General features: G+C 41.9%; 1 protein-coding gene across 3 annotated transcripts; it reads right to left on the bottom strand.

The window, feature by feature from the left end:
- Nucleotides 1-2,656: 2,656 nt before the first annotated feature.
- gnpda1 (glucosamine-6-phosphate deaminase 1) lies at nt 2,657-22,093 on the bottom strand. 3 transcript variants are annotated; one of them, XM_041192895.1, is made up of 8 exons: nt 22,024-22,093; nt 19,126-19,223; nt 17,653-17,802; nt 15,711-15,812; nt 11,530-11,712; nt 6,736-6,920; nt 5,748-5,922; nt 2,657-4,071 (listed from the first exon to the last, which is right to left on the bottom strand). In XM_041192895.1, exons 3-8 carry the CDS (start codon nt 17,774-17,776, stop codon nt 3,977-3,979), a joined length of 864 nt encoding a protein of 287 aa, XP_041048829.1. In that variant the 5' UTR covers nt 17,777-17,802; nt 19,126-19,223; nt 22,024-22,093; the 3' UTR covers nt 2,657-3,976. The 3 variants fall into 3 exon arrangements, with proteins under 3 accessions (XP_041048829.1, XP_041048830.1, XP_041048831.1); XM_041192896.1 differs by lacking the exon at nt 19,126-19,223 and having other exon boundaries at nt 22,024-22,090; XM_041192897.1 differs by lacking the exons at nt 19,126-19,223; nt 22,024-22,093 and having other exon boundaries at nt 15,711-15,834; nt 17,653-17,775.
- Nucleotides 22,094-23,429: the final 1,336 nt, after the last annotated feature.

Raw genomic sequence — 23,429 nt, 5'->3', positions numbered from 1 at the left:
GTCAACTCCACAAGCGTTCAGCCAAAACTCCTGCAATATTAACTACGATGGACTGGATACTGTGTCTGGGTGTCTGAAAAGCATCTCTCCCACCAGGTCTTCCTTCTCAACTCTCAAATGGTCAGCCTTCCAGGAGAGGACAAAGAAAACACTTCAAGAATACTCTGAATCTCTCCTTGAAGCACAGCATTGACACTGATGACTGGGAGGAGCTTGCTACCAATCATTCAATATGGCAACAATTTGTCCATCAAGCTGCATGATGCTTTGAGTCACAACATCTCAATGATGAGGCAGAGAAGAGGCAGAGAAGCAAACGAAACAAATCCTGCAGTCCAAATCCCACTAACTTGTGGGACCTCCTGTCCATGTGCCAAAGATCTATAGGTCAAGAAAAAGGCTGTTTGGTCACATGAAAAACCATGGCAGAAACTCGTGGCCCTCTGTGGACATCATTCTCGACTCGGGGAACAGCCGATGATAATTTTCAGATTATGCCCTATGGTGAGGGACTGATTGAAAGCCAGGCTTCTCCTTGGGAGTAAACCCTCAACTCCACCCTAAGCAGAGATAATTTCAAGCAACTCTCAACAGTCTGACACCAAGACGTGCAATGGTTAAGCATGCTCAAAGAGTACTTGTATGCTACTAAAGCTCCCTGGCATCTGACTCCAGCAACATGGTGATGGTGCAAAACTTGGAGGTGTAAATATATCTGCCTCTCTGCTAAGACCAGCCAGAAGTCTGACATAGTGCAGTGAGTCAGCAGAGCCTGACATGATGTCTGCAGAGATGAGAAGATATCTGGTGAGAGCACCAGTGGGGTATCATTTCGATGTTCTCCATCAAGAACACATGACTGACCTAGCCTCAGAGTCTGCTACAGAGATTTGTGAGTCCAGGAGCTTATCTCGCAATTTCACCAATTGGCTAAGGCCATGGGTTACCCAGCAGGTTCCCTGCAAGAGGGAAAAAGTCAAGGCCCCCCCAACTCAATGGAGCTTCAGGCTTCTGCAGTTTAGGCCTTAGGAGGCCAGCTGGAGGTTGTCATAGGCCCTCATTGCAGCTGCCAACACCCCACCCAACACCGTAATTGGTGAGCATGCAGTGAACTCCAGACTGGTGAGGTGGCTCATAGGGTCCATGTGGCCGATTATTCCGCCTCTTTGGGACTAGCCCAATTCTACCCAAGAACCTGAAGAGGTGCTAAAGGATCCAATGGCTCCTATTATCTGCTTGGTGGAGACACAGGCCTCATGAAATTTCACCTGTCTCCGCAAGAAGGTAGGACTCACTTCCAATTAACCAACCATTAGATTGATCCCCTTCCTCAAATATATGAGCTACATCTAAGTTTCATTTAATAAACGCATCATGTACTGACCCAATGTGCATGGTATCCACGTGTAAGGTTTTCAGACGGACATCGCACATTATCTGAACATGAAGGGAATGGAATCCCTCTCTGTTCAGGTAACTCTGAATCCTCACTGGTGACCTTCAGGTCACATGAATGCCAGCGCCTTTTGAGAAAATAACAAATTTTTAAATGGCACCTTTAACCTAATAAAAGTAACAGAATAAACATAATGTAGGGCATTTCACAGTGCTGATACAAAGTAAAATTTGACATCCAGTCACAGAAGCCGGTATTAAGGCACTTGGCCAAAAGCATGGTCAGAGGTAGGGTGTAAGGAGTGTCTTAAAGAAGAAAAGAGACATAGAGGTGCAACACGCCTCAATGTGTCCTTTGGAGGTTGCCAGGAGAGGCACAGAGAGAAGCCACAGACTTATTTAAAGAGAGACAAGCCTGGAGTGGAGGCAGCAGAACGGTAAGGTCGAAGAGTGCTAATGAGTTGGGGTAAGGAATGAAATGAGGTACGATGATAGGAGGAGCCTAGAAAGGGTAAAGAGGAAACTGAAAGAGAGAAAATAAAAGGGAAATAATTATTGGGCTCGGGTCTGGATTGGCAGCCAATACATGCACACCAATGGACATGGGGAAAACTTAAGTAATGCTACCAGAATTCATATATTCTAGTAACAGACAGGGAAAAGAGAGTCTATGGTTAAAGTCAGAGGCCTCAAAGTGGGATCGAGTTTGCACAGATGGGGTGGAGATAGTATGGAATATCAATAAACTGTTCAAGCTCAGAGACAGTTGTGGCAGACATTTGAACTCTAGAAGCTATTTGAAGAGTAAAGTATTAGGGGACATATAGAGATATTACTAGTTTTGTTTGCTAACATGCCGGTGAAACGTCATGGAACATTTTACTACATTGGAGGTGCCACATAAATACAAATTATTGCAACATGGTCATTTTTTTCCCAGAAACATCATTTTCTAAAGTGTTCTGTAATTCTGGATCCTAGTGTCCTTAATACTTGCATCTGGAAGGCTTTGGTCTCACTGACCATTAATTGGTTCAAAATATAGATTAGGTGAAATGCTAAGTTAGAGCTGCTTTTTAAAATAGTGTACAATACACTGATGTCCATGTTGTATTTTTTAAAAAAGACCATCCATTAATTCAAGGAACAATAACACCCAAGAGGTTCTGCATTGTAAGTACGGGATAAAGAGACTTCACTGGTGAATGGTTCAGCACAAAATGATTACACAAGTAAATAACAGTGGAAAGTAACAGACCTATTTTCAAGTTGAAAGGCAATATTTTTATTGTTCTCCAAAAAAATGAAAATATGACTTCAGTAACTGGCTTTAATTGATACATTAAATCAACTTGGTTTGTCCATTTTTGTTTGTAAATTGGTTAACTTTCCAAGTTTGTTTACAACAAAGAACTGAAGAACTTATCCCTGCAGCAAAAATGCCAGACTATTAGTAGACTGTATCCTGTTCAAAATACCTTAACAGTATAATATAATCCCTTTAACACATTAAACTCTAGGAACAAAAATCAAATGCCCAATAATAGCTGAGAGAGGAAGGCTCCCCATTCCATTGAATATTCTATTGTGGTTAAATATTCTTCTGTTTAAACTTGGGAACTTCCTGACACAAAACATTCTGCAAATGAGCACAAAAGTAAGCTCAGAAAAGAGAAGTCTCAACAGGCAGGTTAAATGTTATTACTTTACATGAAAACTTGTGAATATAAGGAACAAAGTAGTGAGGAGAAGCAATGAAGCTATGTAGTATGAGTAAATGCTAGAGGACGGGTATGGGGCAGAAATAGCAACCGAAACATGAGAAATAGGGTCATGTATAATGGTTTTCAAAACATCAAGACTGGCCAGATGGTCTGCAGTTGTGCCTTTCAGTCCTGTACATTAAACATACCATACGCAGTGCATCAGAAGTTATTAAAAAGACTGGATAATCTCAAGCTTGCACAGTGACTTTGAATGAAAATGTAAAACCTTTTGAAATAGGTGCAGAGTAATTTTACAAATAGAGTCAACATATATTAAAATAGAAACAATAACACTATTCAGGCCACCATAGGGAAGTCCTCAGTACAACAGGATGACTTCTGCACAAAGTTTTAGTTTTAAAAAAATTTGCCATGGCTTTATCCTATTTAGGTGGTTTCTCATATTTGGATCATAAAAGAAAGGTTTTTTTTAAATTCCAAAAAAAAATTTCAAAACATACTAAATAGGGAGTAGTCAGGTCTGAACTGCAGGTTACAAGTGTCCACAATCCAAAAATGAAGCATTTTAAAAGTATACATTTTCATACATGTCAAGAATATTCTTCTCATCACCACCCTCTTTCTTGAAATCCTTACGCTTAGATCAGCAAAGTTTAGAGGAACTGGGCTCATTTCTCAGTTGACTTAAGATTCTCTCCCTTTCTGCCCACTCCATAAAAATAACAGAAGTTTTCATTTGAGAACACAAGTATGAGGAAGTATCGTAAAGATTTCATAACCAGTCGGGCTAAGTTTCCTTCAGGCATTAATTCAGAAGAAGTGATTCACATGGAAAGTCCTGCAGCTCACGGTCCTCATTCTGCACAATTAGTATTCGTCATCTTCACTGCACCAGTTTGTTTTATACTGTATACTGGATCTACAAGCTTATTGTGAATATGCAATAAACCTGGAAAAGAAATAGAAGCAAAACTAGAGGGATATAGGAGCAAGACAGAAAAATTTAGCCGACAATTTGCATTTATACAGCACCTTTAATGTAGTAAAACATCCCAAGGCATTTCACAGAAGCATTAGCAAACAAAGTTTGTCAACAAGTCACATAAGGAGATATTATGATAGGTGATTAACAGTTTGATGAAAAGGGTGTGTTTTAATGAGCATTTTAAAAAGGACAGTGAAGCAGAGGTGGAGACGTTTTGAGTTTTGGGCCTCGGCAGCTGGAGGTACAGCTGGCAATGGTGGAGTGTTGAAAAGCAGGGATGCAGAAGAGGCTAGAATTGCAGGAGCAGAGATCTCAGAGCATTGTGGAGCTGGCGGTAAATACAGAGATAGGGACAGGCAAGGCAATGAAAAGGTTTGAAAACAAGGGTGAGAATTTTAAAATTGAGGTGTTGCCAAACAGAGTACGAGGATGATGGGCGAACTGGACTTTAGTGCTAGTTAAAGTACAGGCAGCAGAGTTTTGGATGACCTCAAATTTATAGGGGTCAAGATGGGAGGCCAGCCAGAATAGCATTGGAACAGTCGAGTCAAGAGGTAACAATGACATGTATAGATACAACCGTACAGAAAATGCAAAAAAAAAACTAATCATGACGATTAAACTACAACTCCGAGAAAATAACCCATTTACTATAGTTTAATTGTAAACCTCTGTTATTCCAAGTGTCACTTTTAATTTTAACCAGGACTTTTTCCTGCTATATCCCTCTCCCCATAGAAGCAATTCACAAGCAATTAACCAATAATTTCACAACTGAAGTCATGTGGTTAGGCTGAACAAACATCTTCCACAGCAACAAAACCTTCCATTTCCATTTTTCAAGATTACTGATTATAAATGAAGGAACTGAATCCTCAAACATTGACTTCCCAGCCTTAAAGGATATGAACATTTTTTTTTATTCATTCATGGGATGTGGCCTTCACTGGCTGGCGAGCATTTATTGCCCTTGTTCAGAGGGCATTTAAGAGTCAACCACATTGCTGTGGGTCTAGAGTCACATATAGGCCAGACCAGGTAAGGACAGCAGGTTTCCTTCCCTAAAGGACATTAGTGAACCAGGTGGGTTTTACAACAATCAGCAATGGTTTCATGGTCATCATCAGACTTTTAATTCCTGATTTTTATTGAATTCAAATTTCACCATCTGCCATGGTGGGATTTCAACCTGCATCAGCAAAGTATTACCCTGGGTCTCTAGAATACTAGTCTAGTGACAACACCACTATGCCACCACCTCCCCCAATTAAAAACAAGAGGCCACAGATTTAAAGTGATTTGCAAAAGTAGCAAGTGTGACGTGAGGAAAAAGCTTTTTCACACAACGAATGGTTCAGGTCTGGAATGCACTGCCTGGAAGTGTGGTGGAGGCAGGTTCAATCAAGGCATTCAAGAGGGCACTAGATGATTATTTGAATTGAACCAATGGGCAGGGTATGGGGAAAAAGGCAGGGCAATGGCACTAGATCATAATGCTCTTTTGAAGAACTGGTACGCAAATGATTGGCCGAATGGCCTCCTTCTATGCCATTAAAATTCGGTGATTCTGGAGGTTATTACGATTGATTACCTTCACTGAACTTCACCAAAGGCTGAAAACTCTAGTAAGGATCAACTACCTTTAAAATATTGGACTGTTTTTACACGGAGTTCCAAGGTGGCATCTTCATCGCACACAAAGATTGTTTTTGGATGCTGCTGGAAAGCAGAGACAGTCCACATGTGGTTTACACCATCTTCTACTGCTTTACACAGAGCCAAAGCTTTATGCGCTCCTGTGATAAGAATCATCACCTACAAAAATGAAAGGAAATTCATTGAGCACCTACCATAAGTTAACAGTGACCATTACAGAAGGCTAGAAGTGAGCCTTTAAAAATTATTACATTGATCTTTTTGTAAGGAAAGAACAGGAGGTAACAAAAGGAGGGCTAAGGTTGGAGGAGAGCCATAGAAATAATGCAGGACAATGATGTTGTATTGGAATTCAAATGCAATGCAGTTTAGTAGGACCCTTTTCTCTATCGCTTGCACACATGCTGCATTGTGACTGGACCAATGCCTACTGAGTTAAAAAAAATTCAAATATTAACTCCAAAGACAAATTTCTTTCATGTAAAATCCACGTGGACAACAAAAGATTCAGAGGGAAGGTGAGAATTTTTGTACAGAATAAATGCAGTAAGTTGCTATGCGTCCAAAGCAGGACCAATAAAATTTTCAAAAAGAAAACAGATATACACTTGAAAATTAATAACAATGCAGGATTATTGCTCAAGAGCTTGGGTTTGGGACAAACTGGATTTCTCTTTCAGAGTACAAATAGGCCAAGTAACCTCCTTCTGTACAGAGATATTCTATGATTTGAGAAAAAATAATCCAGTTCTGTATTTGTAGCAGGTCTTCAAAGCTGCAATACCAACTGACCAATCTTATTCAGAGGGGAAGCAAGGAGTGAGGGTGATAAACAAGTAACTCTCAAGCAGTGCAAAACACATAGCCATACACGGGAGGCAAACTTGGCGCAGTGAATACATTGTTCCAAAGGGTTGCTTTCAAAACTAAAAAAAAAATAGGAACCATGCAAGTTAACTGACATTTCTTTACCTCTCTAGCATCCATTACAGTCCCCACCCCAACAGTCAAAGCCATGGTAGGGACTTTAGACAAATCTCCACCGAAGAATCTAGCATTGGCCAATATTGTATCCATTGCCAATGTCTTCACTCTAGTGCGAGACACCAGACTGGAGCCTGGTTCATTGAAAGCAATGTGACCATCTGAACCAATGCCTATTCAAAGCCAAAGAAAAAAGTATGAACAAAATGTAATAATAATATTTCAACAGAGTTTAATGGCAGCATCATCCAGGGTCAATCCTGTATATCAGGGATTTGGGACAATTTTAAACCAAGCACAAAACTGGTCCCAAATTCAGTTTGCTTCAAAGTGAGGTTATAAAGATAGAGAAGTGTAGAGAAATAGCAATGCCATACTGCTCCAGTAGAAAGACTCGAATACTGCTCATAATAAAAGGAAGAATTACACTGCATCCAAATAATGTTTACCCTGGATATTCAGAGCAGATAAATATTTAATCACCCCAATACAGACATTTTCCCTTTGACAATCACAAGAACACCTTAAACTATTTTAAAAATATAAAAAACAGATTTATAGGTATCATTTAAGTAACACCAGCTTCAGGAACAAGATATTAATTCTATATAGGAGTTATCTGAATCTCTGTAGTATAATGAAAAGGTTAAGTTCACAGACACGGAGTGCAATTGGTACAAAGTGGTATTACTGTGAGTTTGGTGAGTAAGGGAGTTAGGAGAGAAGAGCAGGGAGCTGCTCTTTTCTTTCTCTTTCTCTATCTTTCTCAGCCTCCAGGAGACCAGGAGTTGAAAAGCTAGACGAGAAAGCTGAGTTTGAAAAAATCCAAGACTGACATCACAGGAGAAACAAAGTCAATGGTTCATGAGAAACTGATGTTAGGGAATGTCTTTAAGTAGCTGAAGGTTAGAAAAATGCATTATTTTTAAAAGCACTAACTACTTAGATTTTAGTAAGAAACACAAGAAATAAAGAAGTTAAGTTATGGTCAGGTAAAATAAAGTAGTATAAATAAACCAAATTGAAAATAAAGTTAACATAAGGGAAGTAAGTTGAAGCCATGGCAGGACAGCTCGGTCATGTAGAATGTATATTGTGTAATGTGTGGGAAGTTGTGGATGCTACCAGTGTCCTAGACGACCACATGTGCAGGAACTTGAATTCTGGGTGTCAGAGCTCGAGCAGCAGCAGGAGTCACTGTGGCGCATCCACGAGGCTGAGAGCTACATGCATAGCACGTTCAGAGGTGATCACACCATGGCTTAGAAGCCTGGATGCAGAAAGGGGATGGGTGACCGCCAGGCAGTCCAAGAGAACTAGGCAGATAGTGCAGGAGTCCCCTGGGGTCCCGCTCATCAATTAGTTTTCCGTTTTGGATACTGGTAGGGGCATTGCTTCCTCAGAGTGCGGTCAGAGCCAAATTTGTGGTATTACAGGCAGCCCTACTGTACAGGAGGGGAGAAAGAAGAAAGGAAGAGCAGTGTGATAGGGGATTCATGAATTAGGGAAACAGACAGGCGTTTCTGTGGCTGTAGATGTGACTCCAGAGTGGTATGTTGCACACATGGTGCCAGGGTACAGGATGTCATGGAGCAGCTGCAGGATATTCTTCTGAAAGAGAGTGATCAGCCAGAGGCCATGGTCCACGTTGGCACCAGTGACTTAGGTAGGAAAGGGGATGAGATCCTGAAAGCAGAATTTAGGGATCTAAGAAGGAGATTGAAAAGCAGGACCTCTAAAGCAGTAATCTCAGGATTACTCCCAATCCCACACGCAAGTGAGATTAGAAATAGGAGAACTGAGCGATTAAACACGGGCCTGCAAAGCTGGTGCAGGAGGTAGGGCATCAGATTTCTGAGGCATTGAGATAAGTTCTGGGGAAGGTGGGATCTGTACAAGCCAGACAGCCTACACTTGAACAGGACTGGGACAAATATCCTTGCAGGGAGATTTGCCCGTGCTTTTGGAGGGTGGTTTAAACTAGATTGGGGGGATGGGAACCTGAGGGCAAATACAGAGCAGGGCACGGGAGATGGAAATTTAGTGCGTGACTCTGAAAGACAGAAGAAAAATAGGTTAAAAAGTGTACAGCACAGAAACCTGGCAGTGTTAAAAGGTATATATGTAAATTCTAAGAGTATAGGAAATAAAGCCAATGAGCTGAGAACACTGCCTGATATCATGGTAGCATGACATCATCGCTATAATGGAAACTTGGCTTAAAGAGGAAAAAATGGCAGCTCAACACCCCTGGATATAGAGTTTTCAGGCAGGATAGAGAGGGCGATAAAAAGGTGGGGATGTAGCATTCTTGGCTAAAGAACCAATTCCAGATGGGAGGAGGGATGATATACAAAATGAGTCGTCAAATGAGGCCATATGGGTTGAGCTCAGAAATAAAGGGGCAGCCACACTGCTAGAAGTGTACTATAGATCCCCAAATAGTGGAAGGGAGTTAGAAGAGCAAATTTTAGGCAAATTGCTGAGTTCAAGAACAATAGGGAAGTAATAGATGGAGGTTTCAACTACGCTGATATCAATTGAGATATGAACAGTGTGAAAGGCACAAAATTCTTCAACTGCATTCAAGAGAGCTTTTTTTAGCCAGCACGTAACAAGCATCAAGAGGGGGTGCAATTCTAGATTTAGTCTTAGGAAATGAAGCAGGGCAATGGATGAAGTAGTAATGGGGGACCATTTTAGAGATAGTGACCAAAATACAGTTACATATAGCATCATTATGGACAAGGACAAAGACAGAACAGGAGTAAAACTTCTACATTGAGGGAAGACATATTTTACAAAGCCGAGGAGGTAAGCTGGTGAATGTAGACTGGATACAGCTACTAGTAATCAAAACATTGTCAAATCAGTAGGAGGCATTCAAAGGTGAGATTCAACAGGCACAGTGTAGGCATGCCCCACAAAGAAAAAGGGTGGTTCTGCCAAATCTGGAGCCCCTGGTTATCTGGAAGCGTACAGGCCAAGATAAAGCAGAAAAAGAAAGCATATGACAGTCACAAAAGCTTAATACTGTAAAAAGCCCAGAGGAGTATAGGAAGTACAGGGGTGAAGTAAAAAATGATATTAGGAAAGCAAAGAGAGGATACAATAAAACATTGGCAGGTAAATTCAAAGAAAACCCAAAGATATTTTACCTGTACATTACGAGCAAGAGAATAACTAAGGAAAGAGTAGGGCCTATCAGAGATCTACAAGGTAATTTATAGGTTGATGCTGAAGATGCGGGCAGGGTCCTGAAGGAGTACTTTGTCTCTGTCTTTATTAAGGAGGGGGATAATGCAGACATTCTAGTTAAAAAGGAGTGGGAGAAGCATAGTGAGAGAGGGAGTACTGGCGGGACTGACATCCTTGAAGTTGGATAAATCACCAGGGCCAGATGGATTATACCCTGGGCTGTTAAAGGAAGCCAAGAAGGAAACAGTGGATGCTCTGAGATCATTTTCCAATCATCACTAGATACAGGTGAGGTACAGAAGATTGGAGGTCTGCGAACGTTGTACCATTATTTAATAAAGGTGCGAGGGCTAGGCCAAAAAATGATAGGCTGGTCAGTATAAATTCAGTGATGGGCAAATTATTGGCATCAACTCTGAGAGACAGGATAAACTGTCACTTGGAAAGGTAGGGATTGATCAGGGATAGTCAGCATGGTTTTGTTAGGGGAAGGTTGTGTCTTACTAACTTAACGGAATTTTTTGAGGAAGTAACAAGGAGGATTGATGAGAGTCGTGCATTGAATGTTGTCTACATTGATTTTAATAAGGCATTTGACAAGGTCTCACATGGCAGACTGATCAGAAAAGTGAGGTCCCATGGGATACAGGGGAAGGTGGCAAGTTGGCTGCAACAGGACAGGAAACAAAGGGTAATTGTCAATGGATGTCATTACAAATGGAAAGCGGTTTCCATTGGCGCTCCACAGAGCTCAGTGTTGCTGTTTGTCATATATATTAAGATTTGGATTTAAGTGTGGGAGGCATGATCAGTAAATTTGCAAATGACACAAAGATTGGATGTGTAACTGATAGTGAAGAGGATAGCTGTTGTCTCCGGAATGATATCAATAGTTTGAGTGGGCAGAAAATTGGCAAATTGAATTAAATCCAGGAAAGTGTGAGTTAATGAACTTGGGAAGGGCAAACAAAGCTAGGGAATACTCAATAAATGGGAGGTTATTGAAAGGGGATAAGGAAGTGAGATAACTTGGAGTGCACATCCAGAGGTCCTTGAAGGTGGCAGGACAGGTGGATAAGGTGGTAAAGAAAGCACGTGGAATTCTTTCCTTTATTGGACGAGGAATTGAATACAAAAACAGGGATGTAATGGTAGAACTGTGTAAAATGCTCATTAAGCCACAGCTGGATTTTTGTGTACAGTTCTGGTCACCACATTACAGGACGGACATAATTGATCTGGAGAGTACAAAAGGAGATTTACAAGATTTAAGGTGGTTGGTAGAAGGATTAGCGGGGACATGAGGAAAAACATTTTCACCCAGAGGGTAGTGGGCGTTTGGAATCCATTGCCTGAATTGGTGGTTGAGGCTGAAACATTCAACTCATTCATAAAGGTATCTGGATCTGCACCTGAAAACATGTAACCTGCAAGGCTACAGACCAGGTGCTGGAAAGTGGGATTAAAATGAGTGGTTAGTTTCTTTTCTTTCTCTTTTGTGGTTGGCACAGATACACAAGGCTGAATGGCCTCGTTCTGCACTGTAACTTTTCTATGGTTCTATGGTTCTATATTGTACAGTACCACCAACGAATAGCTCGATTCCTCCTGCTGCTTTAATTTTCTCCTCAAAAGCATCACACTCTGCCTCCAGGTCAGGAGCATTTCCATCTAGAATGTGCATATTTTCAGCCAATATGTCAATGTGTTTAAAGAAATTGTTCCACATGAAGGAGTGATAGCTCTCAGGATGGTCCTTTGGAAGACCTGCAAATAAAGTGCAACACATGCATAGTCACTAAGTATAACCACTGATCAAATGCACTGGCCCAAAATTCTAACATTCATGAGCATGATCCTTCCATTGTTACTCCCACATTAAAAAAGAACACAAGTAAACATTATGGAGTGCCCTGGAATTTTGCAATATCTCAAAGCTGATTTCAACACCAAGACCAATTAAATTCTGCCACGAGAAAACGCATCTGTCCAGCAATAGAGGTGTTCAGATTTGTTAGTCACAGCAATGTTATTCCTAAGTCAGCCTTACTGAGCAGTTTCAATGCAACTTGGGGGCAACTTTTAATCTCCATCCCTCCCCTTTCAGAAGTGCCTGGCCTCTGCTGAGACATTGTCGTCAGCGGTCCCTCAGAATCAAGGATGACGTCCATCAAGCTTGGTGAGACTTCAGATGACTGAGGAGCCCAATTCTGGATCCACGTGTTCTTCCGCAGTGCGGGCATGGTGCTGCACAGGGGAGTGGAAATTGCAGCCCCAGGTTCCGCCCCGCTGTCAAGTCGCTGAGCCTCAAAGTGGCTTGCACCTTGATGGACCAAGCGGTGCCATGCTGAGTGATCAACAGCATTCTCCTCTCAATCAGTGGCGTTAATGCCTCCATGCTTTAGGGTGACCTTGGGCGTATCCTTATGCCTTTTCCTTTGAGTGTTGGCCAACAGAGAGCTGTGAGAAGAGAACCTGCTGTTCAAACCAAGCTCTTCAAACTTGGTTGCTTCCAGGCAAAAACAAGCCTTACCACCATGGACATCCACGACCTTCAGTTTGTAGATGGCTGCTGCGTGATGGCTCACTCTGTACAGGGAATGTAAAGGACACTAGACCTCTTCAACACCTTGTATAAGAGGCTTGGCCTGTTCTTAAACATCGCCAAGATAAAGGTCCTTCACCAGCCTTCCCTGGGCCAGTGAGCATCACCCGTGCCATCCCTAAAGATGGGAGTATGTGCAATGGTTTGAAGGCAGTTTTTTGGGCATCTGGACGCAATGGCCCATCCATCGGAGTTGATTCTGCAGGAGCAGGGCTTCAATGCTGGTAGACACAGCTTCATGGAGGACGCTCGTGTTGGTCTGGCGGTCCTCCCATTTGATCCCAGGATTCAATACAAGCACCGCTGATGGAAGCTCTCAAGGATCTTGTTGTGGTTTCGGTAGACAGCCCATGTTTCGCTGCAGTTAAAGAGGGTGGTCAACACAACAGCCTTATAAACCAGAATCTTTGTTGACTTGCAATGATCCCGGTGTCAAAGACACATTGGCGTCACTTGAAGAAGGCAGCACTGGCACAGTTAACTCAGTGTTCGACTTCCTCATCGATGGTAGTCCCTTAGGAGAGGTGGCTGCCAATATAAGGGAAATATTGCACATACTCCCATCTTTAGGGATGGCACGGGTGATGCTCACTGGCCCAGGGAAGGCTGGTGAAGGACCTTTATCTTGGCGATGTTTAAGAACAGGCCAAGCCTCTGATACAAGGTGTTGAAGAGGTCTAGTGTCCTTTACATTCCCTGTACAGAGTGAGCCATCACGCAGCAGCCATCCACAAACTGAAGGTCGTGGATGTCCATGGTGGTAAGGCTTGTTTTTGCCTGGAAGCAACCAAGTTTGAAGAGCTTCCTGTGCAGGTGAAACAGACTGCTGACACCTGGTGGTAGCTCAACTCGGATGAGGTGGACGACGACAGTCAGATAAATGGTGAACAAGGTCGGGGCGATCACACTACCTTGTTTAACCGTAGTCCGGATGTGAAAAGTGTCAGTTTCAGATCCTCCACTCAGGACTCCATAGAGCTTCACGAATTAAAGAATCAAACGCCTTGGTCAGGTTGATGAAGGCAAGGAGCAATTCTTGATTTTGCTCCCGACATTTTTACTGGATCTGTCTAGCCACAAAGACCATTTCCAAAGTACCCGGGATAGCTGGAAGTCACACTAAAGCAAAGCGAGTAACACAGATAGGACCAAGCTATATCCCAGTGTCTGTGGCACTGCATGTTGACAACTCTGCCATGCTATCATTGTGACCAATTTTATTAGGTTTGTACATGCTTCAGCATTTCCCGCTATATGTAAAAAAATTTACACAATAAAGGTAAAGTTGACCTTCTACAGACTAATCCTGAACCTTAGTTTTCCACAAGATTTGTTACCCTTCAGATTGGAATTTACAAATTTTCCATATCAAATTCATGGAAATCATTCCCTAAATTCAGCATGAACAAAACTGCAAAATGGTGACAGACATTTTATCATTGACATTGATATGTATCCAGTTTACAGTGTACTGCATTATTAATACAGTATTTATTACACAAGACCTTTTGAGTTCCTGAACATTGGACCTTCTACAGCTGACTGAAAGCCAAATGTAAAATTGCTGTGAAGACTTATTTTTAGCAGGATCTGGTGGCACTGGCAGATAATAATCCAATTCCCTTTTAAATGCCTTGATTAGACCCTCCTCCATTACACTCCCAGGCAGTGCATTCCAAATCTTAACCATTCACTATGTGAAAACATTTCTCCTCATGTCTCCATTGCTTCTTTTGCTAATGACGTTAAACCTGCACCCTTACATTCTCAAACCTTCCACCAGTGGGAACAGTTTCTCACTATCTACTTTGTCCAGCCCCCTCATGATTTTGACCACCTCTAACAAATGTCTACTCTTCTCCAAGCAAAACAGTCTCAACTTCTCCAATTTATCCAAGTTCTTCATCGCTAAAATCATTCTCGTGAATCTTTTCTGCACTCTCTCTAATACCTTGACATTTTTCCTAAAGTGTGGCACCCAGAACTGGATGCAACACTCCAGCTGAGGCTGAACCAGTGCTTTATAGTTTGTATTCTATGCCCCTATTAATAAAGCCTAGGATACTGTATTCTTTATTAACTGCTATCTCAATCTGTCCTGCCACCTTCAATGACTTATACACATATACACCCAGGTCTCTTTACTCCTGCACCCACTTTAGAATTGTACACTTCATTTTGTATTGTATCTCCACGTTCTTCCTACCAAAATGAATCACTTCGCACTTCTCTGCATTGAATTTCATCTGCCATTTGACTACCCACTCCACCAACACGTCAATGACGTGAAATCTGCACCCTTACCTGCTCAAACCTTCCACCAATGGGAACAGTTTCTCACTATCTACACACGTCCACTTTCTTTTGAAGCTTACACTATCCTCCTCACAGTTCACAATGCTTCTGAGTTTCGTATCATCTGTAAATTTTGAAACAATGCCCTGTGCACCAAGGTCTAAATATTAAGATTAGAAAGAGCAAGGGTCCCAGCACCAACCCCTGGGATACTCCACTACAAACCTTCCTCCAGTCCAAAAAACATCCATTAACCAACTACACTGTTTCCTCTCACTCAGCCAATTTTGTATCCATGTTGCTCCTGCCCCTTTTATTCCACGAGCTATAACTTTGCTCACAAGTCTATTGTGTGGCCTGTATCAAACGTCTTTTGAAAGTCCATGTACATCACATCAAAAGCATTATCTTCATCAACCCTCTCTTTTAACTCTTCAAAAAATTCTGACAAATCCATGCTGGCTTTCTTTAATTAACTCCCATTTTCCTAAGTAACTATTCATTTTTTTCCTGAATTATTGTTTCTGGAAGCTTCCCCACCATTTAAGTTGAACTGACTGGCCTGTAGTTGGTGGGCTTATATTAACACCACTTCTGGAACAAGGGGGTAACATTTGCAATTCTCCAGTCCTCTGGCACCATCCCCGAGTCTAAGAAAGGCTGGAAAATTATAGCCAGCCTCCTCAATTTCCACTCTCACTTCCATCGGATCCTTGGATGCATCTCATCCGGTCCTGGTGCTTTATCAACATATTACATTAAATAAATACAGATAATGAATAACTTTTGGTTTCAGGACCAAAGTCAGTTTGTTCAGAATTTTTTTTAAATACATAAATTAAAAGTTGTACTGCACTGCACTCACCCACATATTCATCCATGTTGAACGTCTTCACATATTTGAAAGACAGATCTCCATTCTTATAATACTCAATTAGCTTTTTATAGCTTCCCAACGGAGTGCCTCCTGCGGGAATATATTTAAAAAACTACTGCACATGAATTCTGCAGGGTTATACAGCAACAAAACAAACTAAATTCAACAACCACATTTATTGTCGTCTCACCCAATATTACGGAACACTCACACAGATCAGTTACTTAATCAGAGGTGAGCTTTGAAAGAAGAACTCATGTTTTTTCCAGTCTTTCATTGGATGTAGGTATCGCTGACAAGGCCAGCATTTGTTGCCCATCCCTAATTGCCCTTGAGTGGCTTGCTAGGCCATTCCAGAGGACAGTTAAAAGTCAACCACATTACAAGGCATCTGGAGTCACATGTAGGTCTGACCAGGTAAGGATGACAGATTTCCTTCCCTAAAGGACATCTGTGAACCAGATGGGTTTTTACAGCAATCGATGATAGTTTCAATGTCACCATTATTGAAGCTAGCTTTCAATTCCAGATTTTATTACTTGAATTTAAATTCCACTAGCTGCCTTGTCCGCAGAGCATTAGACTGGGCCTCTGGATTAATAGGCCAGTGATATTACCACTATGCCACCATCTCCCCCAAATGGCAATGGATATGGATACAGACTTGTGTACATTTTGTAAAATATACACCATCCCTTATCGTTAAGCTTCATTTACAGAACTTTAGAACTTAAAAAGTAACACCAGTACACAGACTAGAACCTCTGGTTAGAGACAACAGGGGTATGGATTTTCAGTGCGGGGTCAGGAACCCGATGCCTGGGTAAATTCCGAGCTGCGTCGCTCTTGCAACGTGATTTTTAAATGTAAATGGCCTATTTGGGCAGGAGGCCACCGGGGGACAGGAGCTGCCTGCCTGGCACCTGTGGGAAAGACAGGAAGCATCCCATGTTGGTGGCTGCCGCTGCCTCACCGATCAGACCAGGCAGCTCCTGGGAAGGTGGGAAGGCCATGGAGGTGAAACAAGGCAGACAGTGGCCTTGCGCAACAAGGTAGGATCAGTACTTGGCCCCATGGGTTTGTCTCAAAGACAATTACAAAGAAATACATTTGAGCCCTTTGGCAAACCCAACAGTTGTGTACTGATGGGTCACCGTAAAAATATATGGAAACTGCATTTGCGAACAGGACCTTAAGGACTCTTAATTGGCAGTGAGCTGCTGTCTCTCTCATTCGCCCTTCCAAAATTTAAGACTGACCTGGAGGCATTGGGATCCCGAGATGACCTCCAACACCACGATTTTCAAAGTGCACCTGCACTGATGCTGACCCGGTGGCCCTTTGAAAATTCCCATCCTGGGAGTGTGACTGCTCTAGTGACTTGTGAAACAAGATGGTTTAAAAACTGCACTTGAAACCAGAAGAAGATAGGACTGAAGTCAGAAAGCAAGTTCCTAAGTAAGTATCACAGGATGGCACATGAAGATGCAATGTGCTGTACTACTTGCAGGCTTCTGGCCAAAAGTACCACTTATGATTGTTGTTTTTTTGTAATAGAGGGAAGAAAAGAGAGAAATATTGCACAACTGTTTGTATTATTCTGTGCTGACTGGCTGCAACAGAACATCAGAATACAAACATTTGAACTCAGAAATCAGCCTTCAAAGCCAAATAAGATTGATGGAATAACAAGACATCTGGATGATGAGTGTTTTTTTTAAAACATTGTCAATAATACAACACAAAACCACCCATAATTGAGCACTAATTTGGCAGCACCACAGAGAAAACCATAATTTTCTGAGTCAATGGGCATTGCTAAACATTTACCTGGGCACTAAATTTGACCCTGAAAGTTTTAACCGGGCTAAATAATCAACAGTACAGACTCAGTTCATAACAAATGTCTTCCATTGTTCTTGTTACATACCAGTTGGCAAACCCAGGGTGAAGTACCTGCCTGGACCAGGGTTGAACTTAATGATCCGATTCCTGATGTATTTTGCAGCCCATTCACCGACTTTTACGTGGTCCTCCAATATAATCAACTTCATCGCTGTTTCTCATATACTCAAGGAAACTATAAAAGAAAAACAAAGCACTTAGCACTAAATCTTTAAACATGCGATGCTGCCTTAATGAGGTATCTGGGTTAGGCCTAGATCCTGCAGCAAGTCCAAAGGCTCCAGTGCCCTGTTGGCCACAGTATAATATATTCCTTAAAATATGTAAACGACAGAGACATTATTTTAAGCTCATTAGCTGGACAAAGTGTCTGAAAATATTTTCCCCCCTTTAAAAATGGACATTCATAAACTAAAAGTCATTCACATATTGTGTGGATGGAGAATATTATTTTTGTTAAACAACAGTAGAATGCATCTAAAAGTTATTATGCAATGGAATGTTTGCTGAACATAATTTAAAGGCAGTTCATTATTTCTGCCGTGTCCATCATTTTATTCACAACCGCAAGGGTTTAGGGTTATTAGCCAGTTCTGTTGTTTTTTCAAATCACATACAGCCTTCAAAGTCTAAGTGGTTCCACCTGGAAGGGCACCAAATATAAGTGTTTTCTCTAAGAGAAGAAAGCCACCCATATTCATCCTGAACCAACAGGGAGGGTTAACTAACTATTGTAAATCTTTGATTTGTACAATATCAGTAAAAATCAACTTCCAATTTTGGTTTCCTCCCCTTCCACTGTGAGGTTTTATTGTAAATTAATTATTTAATCAATTAGTAGATAATAGGCTGTCTTATATGATGACAGTCCAAAAACTTACAGAGAAAATAAATGAGTTAGCAGGAAAGGAGTGAATTTTATTCTACTTAGTTGATGTTATTCCTGCTGGTTAACATGAAATATACTGCTCCCCTTTCCTGATAGGGGCAGCATTGAGTGAGTGGGGATATAATCACCGCATCAAACAGCCCTGCTGCTTCCAACCCACTTGTACCAAGTTCTGATCCCTTGGCTCAATGGATCAACAATGATGACTGCAGAGGACACAATTATTTCAAATAATAGTGAAGGCTGCAACTGTACAGACAATAAAATTAGGGATGGCCAATAAATGCTGGCCTTGCCAGCAATGCTCATAACCTGAGAATGAAATGAAGTACCATTCAATGGGTCACACTAGCAAGAGTAATTTTGAATGGCATTCGCCCAAAGATTTAGGCTGAAACTTTGTGATCCATGACTTTATCCTGGCTATGTGCCATCACAGCACGTAGCTACATCGATACATCTTCTGCCTAAGTGTCAGGAATAATCACAAACCACATACAATTCTGTCTGCCATTGGGCTGAAGAATGTTTGTGTATCAAGCTGAACATACATGTCTCTGAATAAAAAAGATGCGAGTATTGAAATTCTGCCACTCAAAAATACCTTACCTCATATGGACTGACACACTGTACCTTCACACTAACCCTAGAATTGGGTTTAGCTGAAGGAGTCATGTAAAGGAAGACAAGAGACGGGTCATCAGAGTCTGTTGACAGGAAACAATTAAATGGATAAAAAAAGCAATAACTTATATTAATATAGTATTCTAATGTATTGAAATGTCCCAAGGCACTTCACAGGGACATTATAAAATAAAGTATTACAAGGAGATTTTAAGTCAGATGAATGAAAGCTTGGTCAAAGAGGTAGGTTTTAAGGATGTTCTTAAAGAAAGAAAGCGAGGCAGAGAGGTTTAGGGGCGTAAAGAGGGAATTACAAAGCTTGGAGCCTAGGCAACTGAAGGCACGGCCACCAATGGGAATGCATAAGAGGCCAGAATTGGAGGAGCACAGATATCTCGGAGAGATGTGGGGCTGGAGGAGATTACAGGTACACGTTTTTAAAACTGGGTGCTAGCCAGAATTTAGCACTCTTTCTTTTAAATTCCTAAATTTGATTCCCTATGAAACCTACTGTTGAAAATGGTGCCAAAAAAACGAGTAGGAAGTTGCACGCAAAACAAGAAAATCTGATGAAAATTAGCAGAAAGATTCTTTCCTGTGAGAACACTGGAAAGTAAACTTCACATAAACAAACACAAGGGAAATTAATATCCATAAGAGTAACAGGAATCATAGATTAATAGGGCTCTGAACCTGAAAAAAAAACTACATAAAAAGGTGTTTAAAAATGTTTAGCACTGCTTTTAAACAAACAAAAATCAACCATTGATGAATAAACCAAACTGCTCCCTCTGTGGGATTAAGCAAAGAATTGCTGTTGGCAATGGCACAACAGATCTAAAGAGGATGTTCAAGAGAGCACCTGTACACAGTATGCCATGACCAAATTTGGTTTTGGGTGGGGATGGGGGTGTGGAGAGCAGAAGACAACAAAAACAAAAGCCAAGAAAGGAGGTTGTTCCTTCAGAAGTACTTGTCTGCAGGTATCATCTGAAAGCAGTGTGACCTAGCAGCAGTGAAGTACACTCCCAAAACAAGAAATAAAACAAGAGCACTGCATATCCATACTTCAAAAAAAAGACACAGAAGTGCGTGTGAATTCTTAGTGACAGCAAAGAATTTGCTCTTTATTAATTTCAAAAATGTAAACCAGTGGTGTCCAAACTTTAGCCCATTAGCCAGAGGTGGAATCTAAACGTTGGCAATCCAGGCTACAAGGCCCAGGATACTCAAGCTCATTTGCAACTCCACTTCTTTGTTGTTAGTCCATTTATATTGTCTCGGCTGTTCTTAGTGCTGTCGGCTGGTTAATCCAAAAGCACAAGACCTTAACATGAGCAACTTGAGGTATATGTAAATGAATGAGAACAATGATTAATCTTTATATGTCTACCCTTAGGCTGGATGGTACAAACCCTCGTGACCCAGGAAGTAAAAAGCCTGTGCACTACTGCAATGGACGGTCTAGTAAACACCTCGAAATTCTTTAAACTCGCCTTTCACACCAGGTACAATTATGCTGCAGTAGGCTTGGATGCAAAGCAAGATGGGGCACACGTGACACTCACACTCCAAAAACTTAAGAGGGGAACTCGGGCTTTGAGCATAGTCACTACTTCCCACCAGCCACAGAAAGGAGCTCCTGACTCCATCCTTGGGGGCACATCGCTACGAGGATGCCTTTTGTGTCTCTGCGATGTCCAGGGACCGGCGAGCCTGTACCTGTGCAAATAAAAGTCTTTACTCTTGAAAATGTATCCTCTTGCCTGTGCGTGGAAGCATCTCACCAGTCCCCACATCCCCTGCGAGCTCACCAGCTCTGCACCTTCTGTGCTTCCCGCCTTTGGTACAGTAAAGACACAATGTAGCAAGCAGGGTGTGTGCAAGCAGGGTGTGTGCAAACACCACGTTTCATTGATGCCCTGGACGGGCCGTACTGATCCTGCAAGTTCCCTCCAGGGCCGGGTGCCCTCCACCTCTGCTTGTCCCAAATCCGCTAAAATCGCCTCGTTACAATGAGGATGCTGTGAGTACACTCTAACCCGCGGAGCTACCTTTACACCCCAAAGCAAAGCGGACAGCGCCTGGCTGCAGGCACACAACACATTGCTGCGGGGTGGGTGTTGCAACACGAGACATTTCACGGGTTTGCAGTTTCGACCTGAGTTGACAGACTTTGCATGTGGAATGCAATACATATCCTACTGGTTCAGGCTGGAAGTTGCAGGACCCACGAAGAATCCGAGTCTAAAAAGTGGCAAAGTATCCTCTGAATAATGATGGGCAATCAAGATGAAGTGAAAAGCAACAGTTAATGCTCTACATAAACCACCGCCACGAACCTCAACAGATACATTTTCTCAAAGGTATCGTTAAAAATTACAGCAGGTATAAGTGGCAGACGTTTGGATTTCTCGCTCTTGCAGGATAGGGGCAACGGAAGGTTAAGCAGGACGATAATGTTGTCGCATTGCTTGGGGTGGGGGCGGTGCGACCTCGCTTTACAACACAAACTGAACAATTCATTAAACTTCTGTAGCCCGAAAATAAACCCTGGTGCAGCTAAGCCGGCTCTCTCACCATGAGCGCCAGGCGAGCGAACGCAAGTCAAATTCAATCCAGTAAAATCCCAAGCAAGGATTCTGGCCAAAATATGAACCTGAGGATGATTCGACAGTTTGCTGGGTTACCGCGGAAAAAGGAGCCACTCTAACAGCTCAAGGGGATGCAGATAGTGTACCCACCGTCTTCCTGACTCCCCAAGACTTCCAGTCACCATGTAACTTACTCACCCAGGACAGGGAAATCACCCTAGACTCACATTTATATTTGCAGCGTGTCCGCAGATTTTATTTTAAAAGAGCACCTCCAGCAAATGCTTACCTTCTTCATTAAACGGTGCTACCTTATTCTCACCCTAGCGCGGAGAGATCAGTCATATGATTTTGCTGCCGGTCAGATGATCGGAAGAGAATTAAAAAAAAAGAGGGAAATCAAATCTTCGATACGACCGTAGGAAAAAGCACCGACTCTTCCTGAAGTTTGACGCAAAGCTCCACACAATGAATATTCCAAATCTGTAACAGAGTGCTATCAATGGTCACGAAAACGTACGGTAGTTATTGAGCTTTGTGTTTATTTATCTCGTTGCAAAATAAGTCGGATTTTAAAAAATGGGTTTGCAATACGTCTCATTGTTAAAAAAGGACTCCCAAGAATCCCTGACATTGACCCTGTGATCTGAACTCCTAATTCAAATCAGCTCTCACAAGAAAGTTTTTAACCTCAAATTCAGGTTAATCACTATGCAAAATGCTGCAGCATGGGTAACAGAAAGTTCTGTGGTAACGTACTTAAGCAACGAATTTTAAACAGTGCAATAATGATACATGTAGTCAAAATATGGATTTAGAAATAGGGGATATTTGTGGGGTCTTTTTTCAGTTCCATTCCTTGATATGGTGACTTACAAGGCAGAGCTGCACAGTTGTTGAGCCCTCTACACCTTACCTAAGTGGCTATTCTTCAATTGACTGTTCTCCGGCAGTCTCCTAAACAGTCATTGTTAATAGCTAAGGCCAATCTTTACATCACATGGTCACTGAATCACTTGGGAGACGACGCTACTGTTGGACCAGCTTTCCTGCCACTGGGATTTGAAGAGTCTTGCGAAGGCACCGCTCATGGTACTTCAGTGATCTGAGTAGCCAGCTCTAAGTTGTACAAGTCTACGAAGTGCACAGGAGCACAGTGATCACTGCTGTTAGAAGAATAAAAGTAAGGGCACCTTACTCATTACCGTAATCTCAAGTTTGAAACAAGTACTCTTCTTCAGTCAGCTGAATGCTGAGATATCACATCCAAGGCGATAATGGATTTTCTCATCTATGTCTACTTTTGTTGAGAGGAGGCTCACAAGTAATTGAAAATGATCCACGTTTTCCAGGATCTCGCCATTGATCTTAATCAATGGAAGGAAGTGTTTTGCAGTGAGAGCTGGTTAGAAGAGAATCTAAGTTTTCCGGGTACTTAGTGAAAAGACCAATTTCTCATGGACTTCAGAGAAGGAGTCAATAATGACCTGGAGCGCTGTTTCTGAGTGAGTGCGCACACAAGCATTATCTGCATAGTGGAGCTCAATGACGGAAGTTTTGCTTTATTTGTTCATGGGATGTGGACTTTGGCTGGGCTAACATTTATTGTCCATCTGTAATTGCCCTTGAGGAGGTGATGGTGAGCTGCCTTCTTGAACCACTGCGGTTCTGTGTTGTAGGTACACCCACAGTGCT

The sequence above is a fragment of the Carcharodon carcharias genome, chromosome 8 (genome assembly GCF_017639515.1).
Source record: "Carcharodon carcharias isolate sCarCar2 chromosome 8, sCarCar2.pri, whole genome shotgun sequence".
NCBI lineage: Eukaryota > Metazoa > Chordata > Chondrichthyes > Lamniformes > Lamnidae > Carcharodon > Carcharodon carcharias.
Note: the sequence above shows the minus strand (reverse complement) of the source record. Positions and strands in the feature narration are given on the sequence as shown.

What these genes read in the sequence shown, in the direction of transcription:
- gnpda1 (XM_041192895.1), bottom strand. Translation starts at nt 17,776, where the DNA reads ATGAAGTTGATTATATTGGAGGACCACGTAAAAGTCGGTGAATGGGCT. An exon ending in CAACATGGATGAATATGTGG is followed by an intron (nt 11,713 to 15,710) that starts GTGAGTGCAGTG and finishes CTTTATTTGCAG; the next exon opens with GTCTTCCAAAGGACCATCCT. An exon ending in AATCGAGCTATTCGTTGGTG is followed by an intron (nt 6,921 to 11,529) that starts GTACTGTACAAT and finishes GGCTTTGAATAG; the next exon opens with GCATTGGTTCAGATGGTCAC.